At 44.8% G+C, this 18,738-nt stretch overlaps 1 protein-coding gene across 3 annotated transcripts in view; it reads left to right on the top strand.

Annotated features, from left to right (window-relative positions):
- ttn.1 (titin, tandem duplicate 1) overlaps positions 1-18,738 on the top strand; it is a 191,048-nt gene that overhangs the window by 123,060 nt on the left and 49,250 nt on the right. For all 3 annotated transcript variants that reach the window (XM_070552981.1, XM_070552980.1, XM_070552979.1), the window contains 26 exons: positions 27-326; positions 705-998; positions 1,084-4,053; positions 4,127-4,447; positions 4,558-4,842; positions 4,947-5,252; positions 5,339-5,502; positions 6,454-6,685; positions 7,676-7,951; positions 8,056-8,355; positions 8,464-8,766; positions 8,845-9,144; positions 9,238-9,525; positions 9,615-9,917; positions 10,123-10,425; positions 10,522-10,827; positions 14,833-15,120; positions 15,245-15,535; positions 15,611-15,898; positions 15,983-16,265; positions 16,365-16,672; positions 16,774-16,878; positions 16,991-17,188; positions 17,276-17,572; positions 17,672-18,259; positions 18,398-18,700. In XM_070552981.1, coding sequence (XP_070409082.1) covers positions 27-326; positions 705-998; positions 1,084-4,053; positions 4,127-4,447; positions 4,558-4,842; positions 4,947-5,252; positions 5,339-5,502; positions 6,454-6,685; positions 7,676-7,951; positions 8,056-8,355; positions 8,464-8,766; positions 8,845-9,144; positions 9,238-9,525; positions 9,615-9,917; positions 10,123-10,425; positions 10,522-10,827; positions 14,833-15,120; positions 15,245-15,535; positions 15,611-15,898; positions 15,983-16,265; positions 16,365-16,672; positions 16,774-16,878; positions 16,991-17,188; positions 17,276-17,572; positions 17,672-18,259; positions 18,398-18,700 — 10,200 coding nt within the window. The remainder of the gene's footprint in view (positions 1-26; positions 327-704; positions 999-1,083; positions 4,054-4,126; positions 4,448-4,557; positions 4,843-4,946; positions 5,253-5,338; positions 5,503-6,453; positions 6,686-7,675; positions 7,952-8,055; positions 8,356-8,463; positions 8,767-8,844; positions 9,145-9,237; positions 9,526-9,614; positions 9,918-10,122; positions 10,426-10,521; positions 10,828-14,832; positions 15,121-15,244; positions 15,536-15,610; positions 15,899-15,982; positions 16,266-16,364; positions 16,673-16,773; positions 16,879-16,990; positions 17,189-17,275; positions 17,573-17,671; positions 18,260-18,397; positions 18,701-18,738) is intronic.

Raw genomic sequence — 18,738 nt, 5'->3', positions numbered from 1 at the left:
TCTGACTAATGTTCATCTCTCATTAGACAAACCAACTCCACCAAGGGATCTGGTGGTGTCCGAAGTGACCAGTGAGTCTGCTTACCTGACCTGGAAGGCTCCAGAGGACAACGGAGGTGCCATCATCTCTCATTATGTTGTTCAAAAGAAAGACGTGGCTGCAGAGCAGTGGGTACCTGTGGCTCCAGCCAATAAGAAGCTGAGTCTGATGGCCATGTACCTGATGGAAGGAATCCAGTACCTGTTCAGAGTGGCTGCTGAGAACCAGTTTGGCAGAAGTGACTTTATTGTGACCAAGACGCCCATTAAAGCCATTGATCCTCTTTGTGAGTACAAATTATAAAACTTCGTAATGTTTGTTACTGTGCTCCATTATGCCACTTCCATAAAATGTCTAGTGCAGGGGTCCTCAATTACAATGGTTCGAGGGCCACTCAAAAAAAAGTCCCAGAAGCAAGAGGTCCAGACCAGAGGGGGTGCTTTGCTTAGCGCTGCTGGCTGTTCATTAAACCAGCCCTCTATGTGACAGCTCTCTTCCCGTTCCGCCGTCGTCCCGGGGAGGGTGCATGCGGGATTTGGGGGCCACAAAGAGGGGGCCCGCGGGCCGCCTGTTGCGGTCCACTGGTCTAGTGTATGCATGTTAAGTGAAATACTTTATTCCATGATTTATCATAATTGGTTTGTTCTCCTGCCACACCTTTAAGATCCTCCTGGTCCACCCAAAAATCTACACCACACGGATGCAGAAAAGACAGAAGTGTGGTTGGCTTGGGAGTGGCCAGATCGCACTGGTGGAAGTGAAATCACCGGCTTCATTGTGGAGCACCAGGAAGAGGGTCAGACTGACTGGGTGACCTTTAAGACTGTGAGCAACAATCACAGCCACGTGACAGGTCTGGAAGAAGGCAAGACCTATCGCTTCAGGGTCAAGGCTCAGAATACTATTGGTGTAAGCCGTCCTGACACCAGTGTCCCAGTCACCTGCCAGGAGAAGACCTGTAAGACATTTTGGGGGTGTTTCTCACAATGAAAGCTATGAATCTTGAAAACCTTGCAAAACAATTGCTGTTTGCTCTCTTTCAGTGGCGCCCACTATTGAAGTAGATATGAAACTCATCGAGGGCCTTGTTGTCAAAGCTGGTGGTGCTATTACTTTACCAGCTAAGATGACAGGTATCCCACCTCCCACAGCTAAGTGGATGAGTGATGGCAAGGAGCTTGCATCTGAGGGTCGATATCATATAGAAACTGCTGGATTCTCAACTATCCTCAGTATCCCTGAGTGCCAGAGAGGAGACAGTGGCGAATACATCCTTACAGTGTCCAATCCTGCTGGCAGTAAGACGGCTGCTCTACACGTCACAGTCTTGGATCTACCGGGACCACCCATTGGACCAATCAATATTTTAGAGGTCACACCTGATCACATGATGGTACAGTGGAGGGCACCCAAAGATGATGGTGGCACACCTATCACCAACTATGTGGTGGAAAAGAAGGATGTGAAGAAGCCATGGGAACCTTGGTCAGTTGTTAGCTCCAGTGGTACTAGTACAAAGGCCAAGGTGTCAAGGTTAGAGAAGGGTCGTGAGTATATTGTTCGAGTCCGTGCAGAAAACAAAATTGGCATTGGTGCAGGTCTTGAGAGTCCTCCTACTATTGCCAAACACATGTTCAACCCTCCTGGACCCCCAGGCTTCCCTGAATGCTCTGATATTACAGAGAATGCTGTGACCATTGAATGGGCCCTGCCTGACTATGATGGAGGTAGCCCCATCAGTGGATATGTGATTGAACGCAGAGAAATGACAGGAAAGTGGATTCGTGTCAATAAAACCCCAGTGCTAGACCTAAGATACAGGGTATCTGGTCTCTTTGAAGGCAACAGCTATGAATTTAGAGTGTTTGCTGAGAACATTGCTGGAATTAGTGAGCCTTCACTGACCTCTGACCCCATTAAAGCTACTCGGGCCATCACTAAACCTGGGCCTCCTGGTAACCTTAAATTGAAGGACTGGAGTAAATCATATGCTGACATCTGCTGGACCAAGCCGACAAGAGATGGAGGCAGTCCCATTTTGGGCTATGTGGTTGAAGCTCAGAAGTCAGGTACTGCTCAGTGGGACAGAATCAACAAGGACCTTATCAAGATATGTGCTTACAGAGTGCCAGGGCTTATTGAAGGGCTGGAGTACAGAATACGCATTAGAGCTACCAACAAAGTTGGAGACAGTGAGCCCAGGGAGCTGCCTGAGACAATTTTGGCAAAGGATATCCTGGTGCCCCCTGAAATTGTGGTTGATGTGTCCTGTCGTGACTCTGTGACAGTCAGAGCAGGTCAGATAATCAGTTTGATCACTAGAGTGAAAGGCAGACCCGATCCAGAGATCACTTGGACTAAGGATGCCAGAGCCTTATCCCGGGATAAGCGCACTGAGATAAACAACAATTATCCTCTTTGTGAACTGATCATCAATGATGTGGTCAGATCAGATTATGGAAAATATGCCATTTCTGCAAAGAACAGCAGTGGGCAGGCTCAGGCTACAATTTTGGTCAATGTTCTGGATACACCAGGAGCTTGCCAGAATCTGAAAGTAGCCTATGTCACCAAGAAATCCTGCATGGTCTCTTGGGAAAACCCAGAAGACAATGGTGGCACTGAGATCACTCAGTACATCATTGAATGCCGTCAGCCAAGCCAAAGAGGATGGACAGTGGTCTCCAATGACTGGACCAAGCGCCTAATCAAGGCTCCTCTTACTGAGGGTTGTGAGTATTTCTTCCGTGTTAGTGCTGAGAATAAAATTGGCAGTGGTCCAGCTACTGAGACTAAGTTGCCTATTCTGGCAATTGATCCTATTGAGAAACCTGGTGAACCCATTGATTTCCAAATATCAGAGATTGGAAAGACCTTCTGCTTCTTGAAATGGAAGAAACCAGATTATGATGGTGGCAGTCGTAACCTTGGATATCATATTGAAAAGAAACCAAAAGAGGCAGAGGAGTGGGAGAGGATACACAAGGGTGCCATCAAGGAGACTTACTTCATGGCAGACCGGTGCGTTGAAAATCAAATCTACCAATTCAGAGTTCAGACTAAAAACGAGGGAGGTGAGAGCAACTGGGTGACCACAGGAGAAGTGTTGGTGAAAGAACAGCTGGTAGAGCCTGAGGTCAAGATTAAACTGGATGGAACACTTGTTGTGAAAGCTGGAGACTCCATACCCATAGAAGCAACAATGAAGGGGAAACCCCAGCCAGATGTCAAATGGTCAAAGGACGAGAGCACCGATGAGATTAGGAAAGGCCCAAAGCTTCAGATTGAAACTGGTTCAGACTTCTCTAAGTTGTTGCTTACTGGTGCTAGACGCACTGACAGTGGCAAGTATGTTGTTACTGCCTCCAATAGTGCAGGATCCTGCTCTGCTACTGCTAAAGTGGTTGTACTGGACAGGCCTGGGCCTATCAGGGATCTCAAGGTGTCTGGTATCACCACTGATAGGTGCCACCTTGCTTGGGAAATCCCAGATGATGATGGTGGCTGTGATATTTACAACTACATCATTGAGAAATGTGAGACGAAAAGAGGAGTTTGGTCTGTCCATTCTAATGCTGTCATCACCAACAAGGCTAAAATAACCCGACTTATTGAGGGTAATGAGTACATCTTCAGAGTTAGAGCTGAGAATAAGATGGGTCCTGGCCCTGCCGTTCAGAGTGAGGCTATGGTTGCTGGCACCCAGTTCACTGTACCCGATATCCCTGAAGCACCAGAAGTCATCAAGATCAGCAAGGAGGATATGACTGTGCAATGGTATGAGCCTGAGAAAGATGGAGGAAAGCCTATCATAGGATATTTACTGGAGAAGAAAGAGGAGCATGCAGTCAGGTGGTCTCCTGTCAATAAAGATCCAATCCCTGGAACTCGTTTGACTGTTACTGGGTTACTGGCACTCCATGATTACCAGTACAGAGTTAAGGCTGTGAATGAAATTGGTATTGGTGGTCCAAGCAAGGCTTCTCGTGCGATCACTGCAAAGGATGCTGTTGGTATGTAATCAGTCATTTTTCTGCATTTGTTTAATATATGATAAAACTGATCAACTCTACGGTTCACTCACAGAACCTCCTGCACCTCCGACCAAACTGAGGGTTACAGACAGCACCAAATCCTCAGTCACCCTTGGCTGGATCAAGCCTGTATCTGATGGAGGAGCTCCTCTCATTGGCTATGTGGTGGAGATGAGGGTACAGGGAAGTGCAAAGAAAGGAGATGATGGCTGGAAAAGATGCAATGTGGCAGCTCAGCTGGTCATTTGTGAATTCACGGTCACAAGTCTGGATGAGAAGCTTATTTATGAATTCAGAGTGTCCGCTCAGAACCAGGTGGGCATGAGCCTGCCTTGTAACCTAGAGGGTGCTGTGATACCACATGACATTCTAGGTAAGTCTGTTAGTCTGCTTTAAGGTGAATACAAACATCAGTTTACATGCTTTTTTCAATAGATATTTAAATCTGTGTGATGTTAACAGAAGCATTGTTTCATCCTGCAGAGGCACCAGAAGTGGACCTGGATGCCAACCTGAAGCAGGGCCTGACAGTTCGGGCTGGTTGCCCCATTAGACTGTGTGCCACCATCAGAGGCAGACCACCTCCCACTGTCACTTGGAGGAGGATGGGTATCGATAACGTGATCAGGAAGGGGAAAGTTGACATAATTGACACAATGACCTTCTTGATCATTGCTGACACCACCCGCGACGACTCTGGCAAGTACTGCCTGACCCTGCAGAGCCCTGCAGGAGAGAAGGCCGTGTTCGTCAATGTCAGAGTCCTTGGTAGGTCTATTATTGGTTATTTCACTGCTGGTAAAATGTCTGTGAAAACTGCAGGTTTACAAAGTTACTCTTAGAAGAACTTAAGGTGAGGGTTTTTTTAACAGATACTCCTGGACCTGTAATGAATCTTGAAGCTACAGACATCAAACAGACATCAGCTATGCTGGCTTGGAGTCCTCCAGAGAACAATGGTGGCAGCGAGGTTACACACTACATGGTTGAAAAGCGTGAGATAGATCGTAAGACGTGGGGCACTGTCAAGACTGAAGTTCAGCCAGATAAGATTCCCTTCAAAGTTTCTGGTCTGTTGCCTGGCACTGAATACTACTTCAGAGTCACAGCTGTTAATGAGTATGGGTCCGGGGTTCCCAGAGTCTCACCTACTTCCTACCTGGCTTCTGATCCTGTCAGTAAGTATTCATTAAACACTGGAGGAAAGTTTGATCTACTGTTAGTTAACCAGGTATTAAATGATTTCAACACATCTATTTTTTAGGCAAACCAGACCCTTGTCAAAAAATTGAAGTTCTGGAGATAACAAAGAACAGTGCTCTGATTGGCTGGGTAAAGCCTGAGAGAGATGGTGGTGCTAAGATTGATGGTTATGTGATTGAATACATCGAGATCAAACCTCCTCCAGAGCCACCAGCACCTGTGGAGGTTTGTCACCTGTTCTGATTTCATCAGCCAATTGTTTAATTTGAAATTACAAAATTGAAAAACATCAAACACGATTTTCTATTAAGACAAGTACTCCTGGTTCACAGAATGTACCAAAGAAACCTCACTTACACTTGGTAAATATTCACTTTCTGAGATGGTTTTGTACTTGCATACTTTTAACTGGTTCAAGTTTTTTTTTTCCAATCCAAGTTTATTTATAAAGCTCCAAATCAGGAACAGAGTCGTCTCAAGGACCTTCACACAGTAAACATCCCAATACAGGTCAGGACATTAAGCCAGTCGGAAAAAGTTTCCTATATAAGGAACCCAGCAGGTTGCATCGAGTCACTGACTAGAATCAGAGTCTTTACAGCAATCCTCATACTAAGCAAGCATGCATCTCTCACACACGTGTGTGTGTGTGTGTGAGAGAGAGAGGGAGGAAATGGGTGAATGACTTTTTAACCTGGAAAGCCATGCCAATGTTTCCTTATAGGAAGCAAAGGGCCTGGTAACACTCCCATTCAAATAACCCTGCCCCCTGAGAACTCTAACCGAACCAATCAGTGCTGAGCAGCATACGTCACACGCCGCAACACAAAGAAACGATAAAAGCCTTTCTTCTAATGAAAGATTTGGCGCCATCACCAGACGCCATCTTTAACTACAGCTGAAAAATAAACTACAGCATTGCACGATACTGTCATCATTTCTGCCTTTTTTCTGACTGGTTATTTTCGAGCTGGCTAGTCTCGCCCCTCATGGTGCTCTCTGCTTCTGAGTATCCAGACTCATCCTCTGTGTAGAATAGACAGAGGATGATGTTTTTGTGTTGTAGAGAATGTCTTCATTTGTCAGTGAACCAGCATCCCAGTACAAGAGCTCCTTGGGGGTTGCAGGACTCTGGAAAGTGCAATATAAATACAGGCCATTTACTGCTCATTACAGGTTGCTGAAGGAGAGGAAGCTCCTCCTCCACCACCACCACCAGCAGTAGAAGAAGAAGAGGAACCTGCGAAGGAAGTGTGGAATGCCTACACAACAGTTAAAGGTTTAACAGTTGGTGTCAGTGGCCTAAAGGAGGGAAAGAGGTTCAAGTTTAGAGTGGCTGCCAAGAACATCATGGGCTTGAGCTCCTTCACAGAAACCAGAGAGCCGGTGGAGATCAAGGAACAGATGGGTGTGTTTGCTGTTTGACCAAGAACCATTGTACATTTGCTTGTCTCAGAAACAGCATTCTATTAAAATTAAAGGGGCCATATCATGGAAAATCCACTTTTTGGAGCTTTTTACCATGTGATGTTGTTCCCTCATGAAAAATGCCCCAATCCTGTGGTTGGCTACATTCATGCAGTTTCCTGTCTCGGCTCCAATTTTTCTGAATTAAAGTTCTTGACTGCATCCTGGAGAAAGTAGTCCAAGTGCATCATCAGGCCCTTCTCCTTCCCTTGAAGCTAGTCTCTGATCTGGAAACCACCTCTCCAAGAAGTAGGTTGATTTCATGCTGCAGGTGAGAATGTGACCTTCATGTCACAGATGACTGCTTTAACCCTCCACTGGTACCAGAGTGGAGATTGTGACTAAATGCTTCTGCATCAGGGATAAAACACCACCATAAAATGCATGAGTCCTGTCCACACAGGCACGCGTAATGGTGCTCAGGACATGTGTGGTAGGGGACTGTTGTTTTGTAACAGACTGTAGTCTAGTGGTTAGATTGACTGGCTGGCATGATGTTTTACACCACTTTGCCTCCAAATCTCTGCAGTAACTTTTTTCTTCTTTTTAGCTGCACTTGCCAGTTTGATGTTTTCAACCCTTTATTGGTAAACTGTTTAAAATATCAGTACTAATCAGTTTTTTTACTCTTTGTTTATATAGCTAGCGAGAGTCCATGTGAGGTGAGCAGAGTAAATCAACTAAAATGCTGCTGGGAAACGACCAAATTCAAGATCTTTAGACAAAAAAAATATTTTGCCGAAAATAATCAGTAAAACTAAAGTGTAATTAAATGAAATCTTTGCTCTTAAAGCTTTTAAATAGCATGATCTGGCTCCTTTAATATTTCAAACATCAAAAGGATTGAAATTTGGAGGAACATGTGTTATTTCTGTCTAACCAAACTATTTCTTTCAAAATAATGAGTCAATCTTTGCTGCTGGATCTACAGTGGAACCAAAGATTGTTATGCCAGAGTCAGCAAGTGCTAGAGCTGGAGCCAAACTTAGAGTTGAGGCCTTGGTCTCAGGAAAACCCTCCCCAACCTGCAAGTGGATGCGTGGTGAGAAAGCAGTGATCCCATCCAGCCGTTTGGCAGTGCACCAGTCTGGAAACCTTTGTGTCCTGATCATCAAAGATGTGACAAGGACTGACAGTGGAGAATACAGTCTTTTGGCAGAGAACACCACAGCAAAGGTTTCCCAATTGCTCAAGATCATAATTAGAGGTGCGTCCAACGTCTAAAATTAGGATAACAAGAAGTCTAGATGTTGGTCAGCTCCAACAGAGAATGAATAAACATGACTCAACTTCCAATTATCTATATTACAGATATTCCTGGTCCTCCTGAAGGCCCTGTAGAAATCAGTGACATTGATGCTGATTCTTGCTCCTTGTCTTGGAACCAACCACTGGAAGATGGAGGCAGCAACATCACCAACTATGTAATTGAGAAATGCGATGTGAGTCGAGGTGACTGGGTAACAGCCCTCTCTTCCTGCTCAAAGACCCTTTGCAGATTGGGAAAACTAATTCCTGGAAAAGAGTATATTTTCCGCATCCGTGCTGAGAATCGCTTTGGTGTGTCAGACCCTATTCAGTCTGATAGGATGGTCGCCAAGTTTCCCTTTGGTGAGTGTGGGTGAGATATGCCCTGAGACTGGATTTATTTGTGAAGTTGATCAGCTGAGAATTCTGACTTTATGAATAGTATTTGAAGTATATTTATGTTTTCTTCAGATGTTCCAAGTGAGCCTCTAAACTGTCGCATCAGCAAGACCAACAAGGACTGTATGTTTGTAGCCTGGGACAAGCCAGACAGCGATGGTGGCAGTCCCATTACAGGTTACTACATTGAGCGAAAAGAGAGGAACAGCCTTCTGTGGGTGAAGGCCAATGACACTGTAGTCCGAAACACTGAGTACCCGTGTGCCGGCCTGATCGAGGGTCTGGAGTATACCTTCAGAGTATCTGCCATTAATCGTGCTGGCCAGGGTAAACCAAGTAAGAAGACAGATTTTGTAACTGCCAGAACACCTGTTGGTAAGTTTTCCACTCACACCTGTTCACTAAGTTCTTTTTCATTCAACCATACTCTTACCTTTATCTCTTTTGTGTTAGACACCCCAGGCAAACCTGAGGTTTTAGATGTAACCAAAAACTCTGTCACTCTGGTTTGGACCCGTCCCAAAAACGATGGTGGAAGCAAGATCATAGGCTACTATGTTGAGGCCTTGCAAGTTCCAGGAGACGTGTGGATACGCTGCAACACCAGCAGTCAGAATGTCCCGAGGGAGGAATACACCGTAACCGGCCTGGAACGAGATCTTCAGTATCAGTTCAGAGTCATCGCCAAAACAGCTGTCAACATGAGCAAACCCTCAGAGGCCACAGACCCAATTCTAGTTTGTGCTGAGAATGGTGAGATAACATCACTTTAAGATATTATTCAAATACAAATTCATTTAATGGGTTTAAAATGTTGAGCTGTTACTGTGTTGCTCTAAATTACAGTTCCTCCGAGGATTGAGCTTAACACGAAGATGCAAAAGGTTCTGAAAGTGAAGGCTCAAGCCACAGTGCTTCTGGAAGCTGATGTGTTTGGTAAGCCTATGCCCAGAGTCACCTGGAAGAAAGGTGAGGAAACTTTGAAGTCAGGTGAAGGTCAGGTCATTACCCAGGAAAGACATCACTTCCAGCTTGAGATGACAGCTGTGACCAAAGAACACTCAGGAATCTACACAGTGGTGGCTGAGAATGCCAGTGGCTCCAAAACTGCAGAAATTGAGGTCAATGTTCTGGGTAAGTACATTCACACATGGATTTGACAAAGGTATACTAGCCTGCCAAAGTTGGCGTCACATTAAATGTTGAGTGTTGTGTTTCCTCAGATGTGCCTGGCCCCCCTGCCAGTGCCAAATATGTTGAGGTCTTTGCCACCAGTGTGAAACTGTCCTGGGAGCCTCCTTTGAAAGATGGCGGGGCCCCTATAAGTAACTACATTGTGGACAAGCGGGAGACCAGCAGAACCAACTGGGCCCAGGTCTCAACTAAGATCAAGAGTGACAAGCTTGAGTTTACTGTGGACAAGTTAATTGAAGATCATGAGTACCAGTTCAGAATTCGAGCTGAAAACACGTGGGGAGTTGGAGACCCCTTTATCACCCACCCAGTCAATGCCAAGAATCCATTCAGTGAGTCATCACCAGCTTTGAGTTGAAATGAATGAGTTGGTGCTTCTGTTAAAATCTGACTCAAACTTGTAGTGTGAGGAAAGTCCCAGTCAGTTATACCAGTTATAACCAGTATATATTATGTCACAATGAGTGTGAAGTGAGTTCTGCTTTAAACACATTTGTCATTTCTTAACAAAGACCTTTGCTCTGATATTACTCCCAGCTGTTCCTGGACCTTGTGAGGCCCCGGTAATCACTAATGTTACCAAAGACCATATGACGGTAAGCTGGAAGGAGCCTGCTGATGATGGAAAGTCCACAATTCTGGGATACATACTAGAAAAGAAGGAGACCAAGGAGATGTACTGGGTTAAGTTGAATAGGAAGCCCGTGACAGAAAGGACATTTGAAGTAACTGATCTAGCAGAAGGAGTTGAGTATGACTTCAGAGTCATTGCTGTGAATGCAGCTGGTCTTGGCAAACCCAGCGACCCCTCTGCCAGTACAGCTGCACAGAATCCCATCAGTAAGTCTCAGTTATTAATGATCAATTTGCGTTTACATTCACTAATTTGAAACACCAAATATATCTGGTAAAATTCCTCTTTGTGCTCCTATTCAGCACCTCCGGGACCTGTTCTAAACCCCAGTGTGACCGACACCACCCATAGCACCATCAGCCTTACATGGACTGCTCCTGCTAACAATGGTGGAAGCCCAATCATTGGATATTTAGTGGAATGCAAGAGAACCAACACCACTGACTGGATCCGCTGCAACGTGCCCAGGAACCTGCAGGACACCAGCTACATCATTCAGAATCTTATTGATAAGTCGGAATACCAGTGTCGCATCACTGCTGTCAACAAAGCTGGTTTCAGTGAGCCGGCTGAAGTGCCTGGCACACACACTGCCAAGGATATCATTGGTGTGTATGATTGTGGTTTTCTGGAATGCCTTAATGTTAATTAATGTTACACCAAAACCAGTATAAAAGTTTAGATAAAAACACACATGTCCAGTAATCGGAGGGTTGTAGGTTCAATCCCTGCTCACAGCAGAGAAGCTGGTGGTGGTCGGAGGGACCGGTGGTGCCTGTGTTCAGCAATACGTTTAAAAAGCACTTTTCAGGACACCCAAGGACACTTTACAACAATGGGGGGAAAAACACTTGAGTTTTGATTTAAAAAGTGGGAGAGAGAGAGTGGTGCATAGATCAGGGGGAAGAGAATTCCAGAGGTGGGGAGCAGAGCGGCTGAATGCTCTACTCCCCATGGTGACAAGGCGAGTGGGGGAGCCGAGAGTTGAGGAGTAGAAGAGGAACGAAGAGCGCAGACAGGAGTGGTGATGTGAATGAGATCAGATATGTAGAATGGAGCCAGGTTATGGAGAGCTTTGAATGCGATGAGCAGAATGTTGAAGCTGATTCTCTGTTTAAGGAGCAGCCAATGAAGTTGTTGAAGGATGAGGATGATGCGATGAGATGATGGAGGACTTCAGTTTTAGAACTGTTCAGTCTGAGGAAGTTGGAGGTGAACCAAGAATGGATGTCTTGGAGACAGAGGGTAAGGGAGGAGGGTGGAAGTGAAGTTTAGGGTTTGGTTGAGAGGTAGAGCTGGGTGTCATCCGCGTAACAATGAAAATGAATGTTGTGTTTACGGAAAATGTGACCTAGCGGGAGAAGGTAAATGATGAAAAGAAGGGGGCCCCAGGACAGAGCCCTGGGGCACACCAGCAGAAACAGGGAATCGATTGGATTTATATGACTTCAGTTGAATGAAATGTGTATGGCCAGGGAGGTAGGAGGTGAACCAGGCAAGGGGAGTGTGGGTGATGCCTATGGATGACAGTCTGCTGAGGAGAGTGCTATGGGAGATGGTGTCAAATGCTGCTGTGAGATCGAGAAGGAGGAGAATAGACAATAAACAAGAGTCAGAAGCAGTGAGAAGGTCGTTGGTGATTTAGAGAAGTGCTGTTTCAGTGCTGTGAAGAAGACAGGAGCCAGATTGAAACTGTTCGTAGATGTCATTGGTGATGAGGTGGTCATGAAGTTGAGAGGCAACAGATTTTTCAAGAACTTTGGAGATGAAGGGTAGATTGGAAATAGGGCATAGGTTATTGAAGTTTGTGGGGTCCAGGCCAGGTTTCTTCAGAAGAGGTGTAACTATTGCAGTTTCGAAGGCTGGATGGACAATTCCAGAGTTTAGGGAGTGGTGAATAATGTTGGGAATGAGAGGAGAAAAAGAAGACAGGCAGGTTTTAACAAGAACTGTAGGGAGTGGATCGAGCTGACAGGTGGAAGGTTTGGATTTGAGGATAAGTTCAGTGATGTCATAGACTGAGGGAAGTGGGGAGGGGAGAGTGATGTCCACTCTGAAGACAGAAGTGCTTTGAGAAGCTAGATGTTGATGGATGTCGGTGATTTTTGAAACAAAGAAGGACATGAGGGAGTTACAGAAGTCAGTGCACCCCAGGGCAGCTGTGGCAACAATGTAGCTCATCACCATCAGTGTGTAAATGGGTGAATAGCTGATTGTGTTGTAAAGCACCTTGGGTGGGGGTGGGGGTGGGGGGTGGGTGTGGGTTGGTGGGGGGGGTTGAACCCTAGAATGTGCTACACATTTACAGGCCATTTACCATATTTAAAATAGTAAATCAGCTTCTAGATAGTTGGTAACATGTTGAATAATAAAGATCTGTGCACAAAATATCTCACACAAAGCAATCTTACCAGCTCCATTCTCCAGTTTCAGAGCTTGTTCACTTTAATGGAGCCATGCTGTAGCTGGCCATGCTCACCCATTCCCTGATTGGCTGGACGTTTATCACAGTAGAAATTACAACTCACATTCTTGCTTTCTCTTCTTACAGCGTCTTAGTTAAAGCTTAGTGCCTCATCCAAATGATTTTAATCTAGAAACTACTTAGGTTGTGTCCTATCTGCACACATGCATTCAAATGCTAATTTAAAGCATGCAAATATCAGCCCAACCCTAACCCTAACCCTAAAGCCGGGCGTACACTGTGCGACTTTTTCACTTTTTTGAGTCAATTTTCCAGTCGTGCGAGAATCCACGACATCGGGGTGAGTTTTGCGCCGAGCGTCGTGTAGTGTACAGGGGGTTACGAGAGGCGATTAACACCACGCGACCAGCTGCCGATCAGCAATCGTGAGCTCGCACAAACTTCTGGCGTGTTTGAAATTTTGCTCGTCCCTCGTGAGGGTATCACACTGTTGAAGCGGCGCTGCGAGCGGCTGCGACCCAAAAAGTATCAGAACCGCTCATGGCGCATGTGCAATCCTGCATCAACACCGCTCGCCTGCTATTTCCCTAATAACACACGTTGTTCGTTTTAATCTCTACACGTTTTTTTTACTCACAAAGATTGTCAAGAAAGCATGTTTGTCGTGTTCATGTCAAATGAAACTGATCACAAAACACAGATTTACTTTCTTTATTTCGTTTTCTTCATCCAACCCCCATAAATCCCTGTGTGTCCTCCTGCAGCACTCCCGAAGGACAACAGGCAAAACAAGACAAAAAAGTCTGACGTGTTGTATAAAAACTGCAATTTTTAGCATATTTTTAGGGCCGACGTGTTGTTACCAGACGTACAGTGTGAGCAGCCAGGTCGCATCCGAGAACTGGGTCGTACAGTGTGAGCGCATGACTCGTGAGATCTGCCCTGCGAGGAAGTCGTACAGTTTGAGCTGAAGCGGAGTGCTAACGAGTGAAAAAGTCACACAGTGTCCGCCCAGCTTAACCCAAACTAAACCCTTGAAGAAACAATTTTTTTACAGAGCACCTCTCACGATAAAAACCATGAGGCACTTCACAAGAACAAAAATAATACATAAATGACAGTTAAAAGATTAAAACAATTATTTCACATATAAAAATGATAAAATTATTTTTGATTAGAAAATGCGAGGACAGGAAAAAGAAAATGAGTAATAAAGAGGTTATCAGTTGTTCCCAGGAAAAGTGGAATAGGTAGAAAGAGCAGAACAAGGAGAGGGAGGTGATGAAGGTCCCACCAAAGCCTGAACAGGTGAGTTTAAAAGAGACCACTGAGTCCACTGATCTCAGGCTCAGGGGGAAAGAGGTCCACAGTCTGGGGGCCACAACAGCAAATGATCTGTCACCTTTGAACTTTAGCCTGGTGGCTTTGGTCACTGGACCTCGGGGACCTGCTGGGGCTCTAGGGACTGAGAAGATCACCAATGTATGATGGTGCTTGTTCATGTAAGGCCCTAAAGACCAGAACCAGGATCTTGAAGCTGGAAGAGGAGCAGTATGATGTGGGTTAGGGTTAGGATTATTAGCAGAGTTAGTTCATGCTGAACTTTGATAGGAACAAAAAGTGTATTGTTTAAAAGTTTAACACCGCTCATCTGCCGACTTGACATGGAACAGGGACAGCTCCTTCCAACAGAAGATGTTTGCTGGTCAGTACAAAATGTACCACTGGGCCTCAAACATAAAAGATTTTTGTAATTTGTTTGCTGGGAGCTCCGGTGTAGTCCGTCAGGTTGCAGGTGTAGCAGTTTAAGCAAATAAGAGACAAACATCTGTCTCCTCAGCCAGCCAGCTCCTCTGGAGGAGTCGTAAGATGCTGGCTGGCCAGCCAAGAGTCATACACCCCCCAGCTTGTCCTCTCTCTGTCTTGTACACAAGAATGCAAATTTCCCTGATTGTGACATCTCAAAAAGGGACTTAATAAAACTATTTAAATAAATTCTAAACCAAGCACTGCCAAAAAGAAAATGGGACTTTTTTTTCAATGTTTGGAGTGTTCATAGAGGCAGTAGAGAGCCACGTGCCAGCACAAAAAGATTAAAAAAGTCAGATTTACTTTAAACGTACCCTTTAAATTAGTCTTGAAAGTTGTTGCTTATGCTGTGATTAATGGATGCCTCATCTGTCTTCAGTTTCTCCAGAGGCAGAACTGAGTGCTGAGTTGAAAGAAGTCCTGGAGCTTCACGCTGGTGCCACCATGAAGTTGTATGCTACCATAAAGGGTCGGCCTATTCCCAGAATCACCTGGGCAAAAATGAACACCAACATCAAGGACCGCCAGGGCATCGTCATCAAATCCAGCAACAATGACACTTTGGTGATGGTGGAGAAGGTCAACAGATATGATGCGGGCAAATACATTTTGAATCTGGAGAGTTCAGCTGGCATGAAGATGTACACCATCGTTGTCAAAGTTTATGGTTAGTACAAACAACATCTCCAGATAAACATGTTATCTGACACCATACCCATGCTAAAATGTTCATTCTCTAGAGTTAAAATAAAACAAACTTCTTTGGTTTAAGGTCCATGTTTCTGTTTCAGACACTCCGGGACCACCAGCAAACCTAGTGGTGAAAGAGACAACCAAGGACAGTGCTGAAATCTACTGGGATGCCCCTCTTATTGATGGTGGCTATGAAGTCACCCATTACATAGTAGAGAAGCGTGACACTGAAAGAAAAGCCTGGTCTGTTGTCTCAAATAACTTAAACAAGACATCATTTAAGGTTCCAGACCTGGATGCTGGACGATCCTACTGCTTTCGAGTGTCAGCAGTCAACCAGCTTGGTACTGGAGAGTCTTGTGAGACAGCTGATGCTGTTAGAGCAACAGGTTGGTTGAATAATAAGAACATTTCATTTTCCTTGTTGTCTTTTGGAAAAGTCACATTTACTTTTTACATTTCAGAGGAGCCTGGGCCAGTCATGGACTTTAAAACCTTGCTGGTGACCAAAGACTCTTGCACTTTAAGCTGGAAGAAACCCCTGACGGATGGTGGTAGTCGCATTATCTGCTATCTCCTTGAAGTTCTCAATGGTGATGACAAATACAAGGAACTCATGAGGTCCAAAAATATGCAGTACAGTGCCAAGGACCTGGTAGCGGGCAGAGAGTACACCTACCGGGTCAAAGCTGTAAATGACTCAGGAGAGAGCTCAGCCAAGGAACTGAAAGTGATTGCAGAGGATCAGATTAGTAAGTGTCCATGTTTATAAAACTTCCATCTGGGGAAGTATAGAAAAAGTTGTTTTCTGAATGTAGTTTCTTTTTCCTCTCAAGTTTATCCAAGCTGTGATTTAAGAGACTTGCCCAACATGTGCTACATTGCCAAAGAGGGAAGCACAGTTCGTCTGAAGATCCCTATTATTGGAAAACCTACTCCAAAGGTTTCCTGGAAGAAGGGAGATGATGAGGATCTGACAAGTACTGGCAGGGTCTGTGCAGAGTCATCTGCAGTTAACACCACCCTTCTAATCAGGGACTGTCAAAGGACTGATGCTTCTAAGTACACCATCACCTTGAGGAACAGTGCAGCAAGCAAAGAGTCTGTCATCTTCATCAGGTGGGTATCTTTGAGATGAAGGGTTAGAGTTGTTGTTTCAATAAAAAAAAAACAGCTCAAATTTAAGTATTAAAGGTTAACATTCCTTTGCATCATCAGGGTGGTGGGCAAACCTGGTATTCCAGGGGGGCCATTAAAATTCAAGGATGTTACTGCTGATGGTGCTACACTGAAATGGGCCATTCCCAAAGATGACGGTGGCTCAGAGATTACAAACTACATCTTGGAAAAAAGGGATTCCATCACCAACATGTGGGTCACTGTGTCCTCCGCTGTAGAGACTAACTCCATGAGGGTGACTGGGCTCCATGAAGGCACAGAATACATATTCAGAGTTAGCGCTGAGAACAAGTATGGTGTTGGAGAGGGACTCAAGTCTGAGCCTGTTGTAGCAAAACATCCATTTAGTAAGTGCTACTTTTAGACATTCTACAGTCCTGGTTACTGCTGAACATAAGATTCTACTTTTGCTAACTGAAAACATTTGCACGTCACTGTTTTTTCATAGATGTACCAGATGCACCTGCACCTCCACAGATCATGAGCATGCATCATGACTCTGCTTACCTTGCCTGGTCTGACCCCAGAAAGACTGGAGGATCTCCAATCACAGGTACAGTAAACCCTATGTAGTTCAGGCATGATTTTCAAACATGGTATCTGATACCTGTTTATGTATAAATGCCAGATGAGTTTACACTGCATTTTCCCCAATTTGATCTTAGGCTATCACATTGAGTTTAAGGAGAGGAACAGTATGTTGTGGAAAAGGGCCAGTCCAGCTGCCTTGAAGATGAAGGATCACAAAGTAACTGGTCTGACTGAAGGTTTGGAGTATGAGTTTAGAGTAATGGCTATTAACTTGGCTGGAATTGGCAGGCCAAGTGCTCCAACTGATCCACAGGTAGCACTGGACCCCATCGGTAAGATTTTAAGACTTTAAAGAGCAGGAATATTACCCCTTTCTTTCAACTCAGCACTACAATTTCTTATTTTACTTGTGTCAACAGATGCACCTGGTAAACCTGATGTAATCAGCATCACCAGAAGTAGTGTGACACTCCAATGGACTGAACCTCAATTTGATGGTGGACACAGGCTGACTGGATACATTGTGGAGAAGCGAGACTTGCCTTCTAAGATCTGGGTGAAAGCCAATAACATGAATGTTGTGGAACCTGCATTTACTATTCTCGATCTTCAAGAAGGCTGCAAATATGAGTTCAGAATCAGAGCAAAGAATGCTGCTGGTGCCCTCAGCCCACCCTCTGAGCAGACAGATACCATTATCTGTAGAGACGAGTATGGTGAGTTAAAGCATGAGAAGCACTTTTAGTGAGAAACACAGTGATGAGACTCCGATATGGTATGATGGGCTAATGTTTTCCATTTTTTCACCTGGACAGCTGCACCATCCATTAGCATTGATGCCCAGGTGATGGAAGGTCTTACTGTCCGAGCTGGTGACACTATTGTTATCACTGCCACAAGCATTTTAGGCAAACCTGCCCCGACCTCATGCTGGTCTAAGGGAGGAAAGTATTTTAAGCCATCTGACCTTGTTCAGATCGAAACTACTGCAACATCATCTACTCTGTCTGTAAAATATGCGGGCCGGAAAGATTCTGGAGAATACACCATTACTGCCAGCAACCCCTTTGGTGTAAAGGAAGAAACCGTTAAGGTCAAAGTTCTGGATGTTCCTAGTGCTCCTGGACCAATTGAATGCAGTGGTGTCTCCTCTGAAAAAGTGACTCTTACCTGGACAGCCCCTACCGAAGATGGCGGTTCTCCTATCAAATATTACACTCTGGAAAAAAGAGAGACTAGCCGACTTCTCTGGACAATCCTTGAAGAAAAGGCAATAAACTGCCACTATGTGGCCAACAAACTCATTCAGGGCAACGAGTACTTCTTTAGAGTGTCTGCTGTGAACCAGTATGGTGGCAGTGAACCATCCCATTCTGAGGCTGTCAAGATTATTGATAGGTTTGGTATGTATGAGCAGTTTGTTTATATAATTTAAAATTTTCAGCAATAAAACACCTGTCTGCAATCTGTATCTTCTTGAATATGTTTTCAAGGCGATACGTTTTTTTTTTAAATAAATGAAACGTTTCTTTTGGCCGTAGGTCCCCCAGGTCCACCATCTAAACCAGAAGTTGAGAAAGTTGACGGACATTCAGCCACTTTGACCTGGAGAAGACCAGCTGAAGATGGAGGAAGTGACATAATAGGTTATTGTATTGAGAAAAAGGAAAAGAAGGCAATGGGATGGTTTAGGGCATCTAAGAAATCGATTCCTGAACTCGGCTTTGAAGTCACAGGTCTCACAGAGGGCGTTGACTATGAGTTCCGTGTACTTGCAGAGAACAAAGCTGGTTTTGGAGAGCCAAGTGAACCCTCTATGGTTGTAAAAACAATAGTAGCTACCTGTAAGTAACAATAATTAAGAATCTTTCATTTGTAGCCT

Source organism: Nothobranchius furzeri, chromosome 7 (genome assembly GCF_043380555.1).
Source record: "Nothobranchius furzeri strain GRZ-AD chromosome 7, NfurGRZ-RIMD1, whole genome shotgun sequence".
Classification (NCBI taxonomy): Eukaryota; Metazoa; Chordata; class Actinopteri; order Cyprinodontiformes; family Nothobranchiidae; genus Nothobranchius; species Nothobranchius furzeri.
Note: the sequence above shows the minus strand (reverse complement) of the source record. Positions and strands in the feature narration are given on the sequence as shown.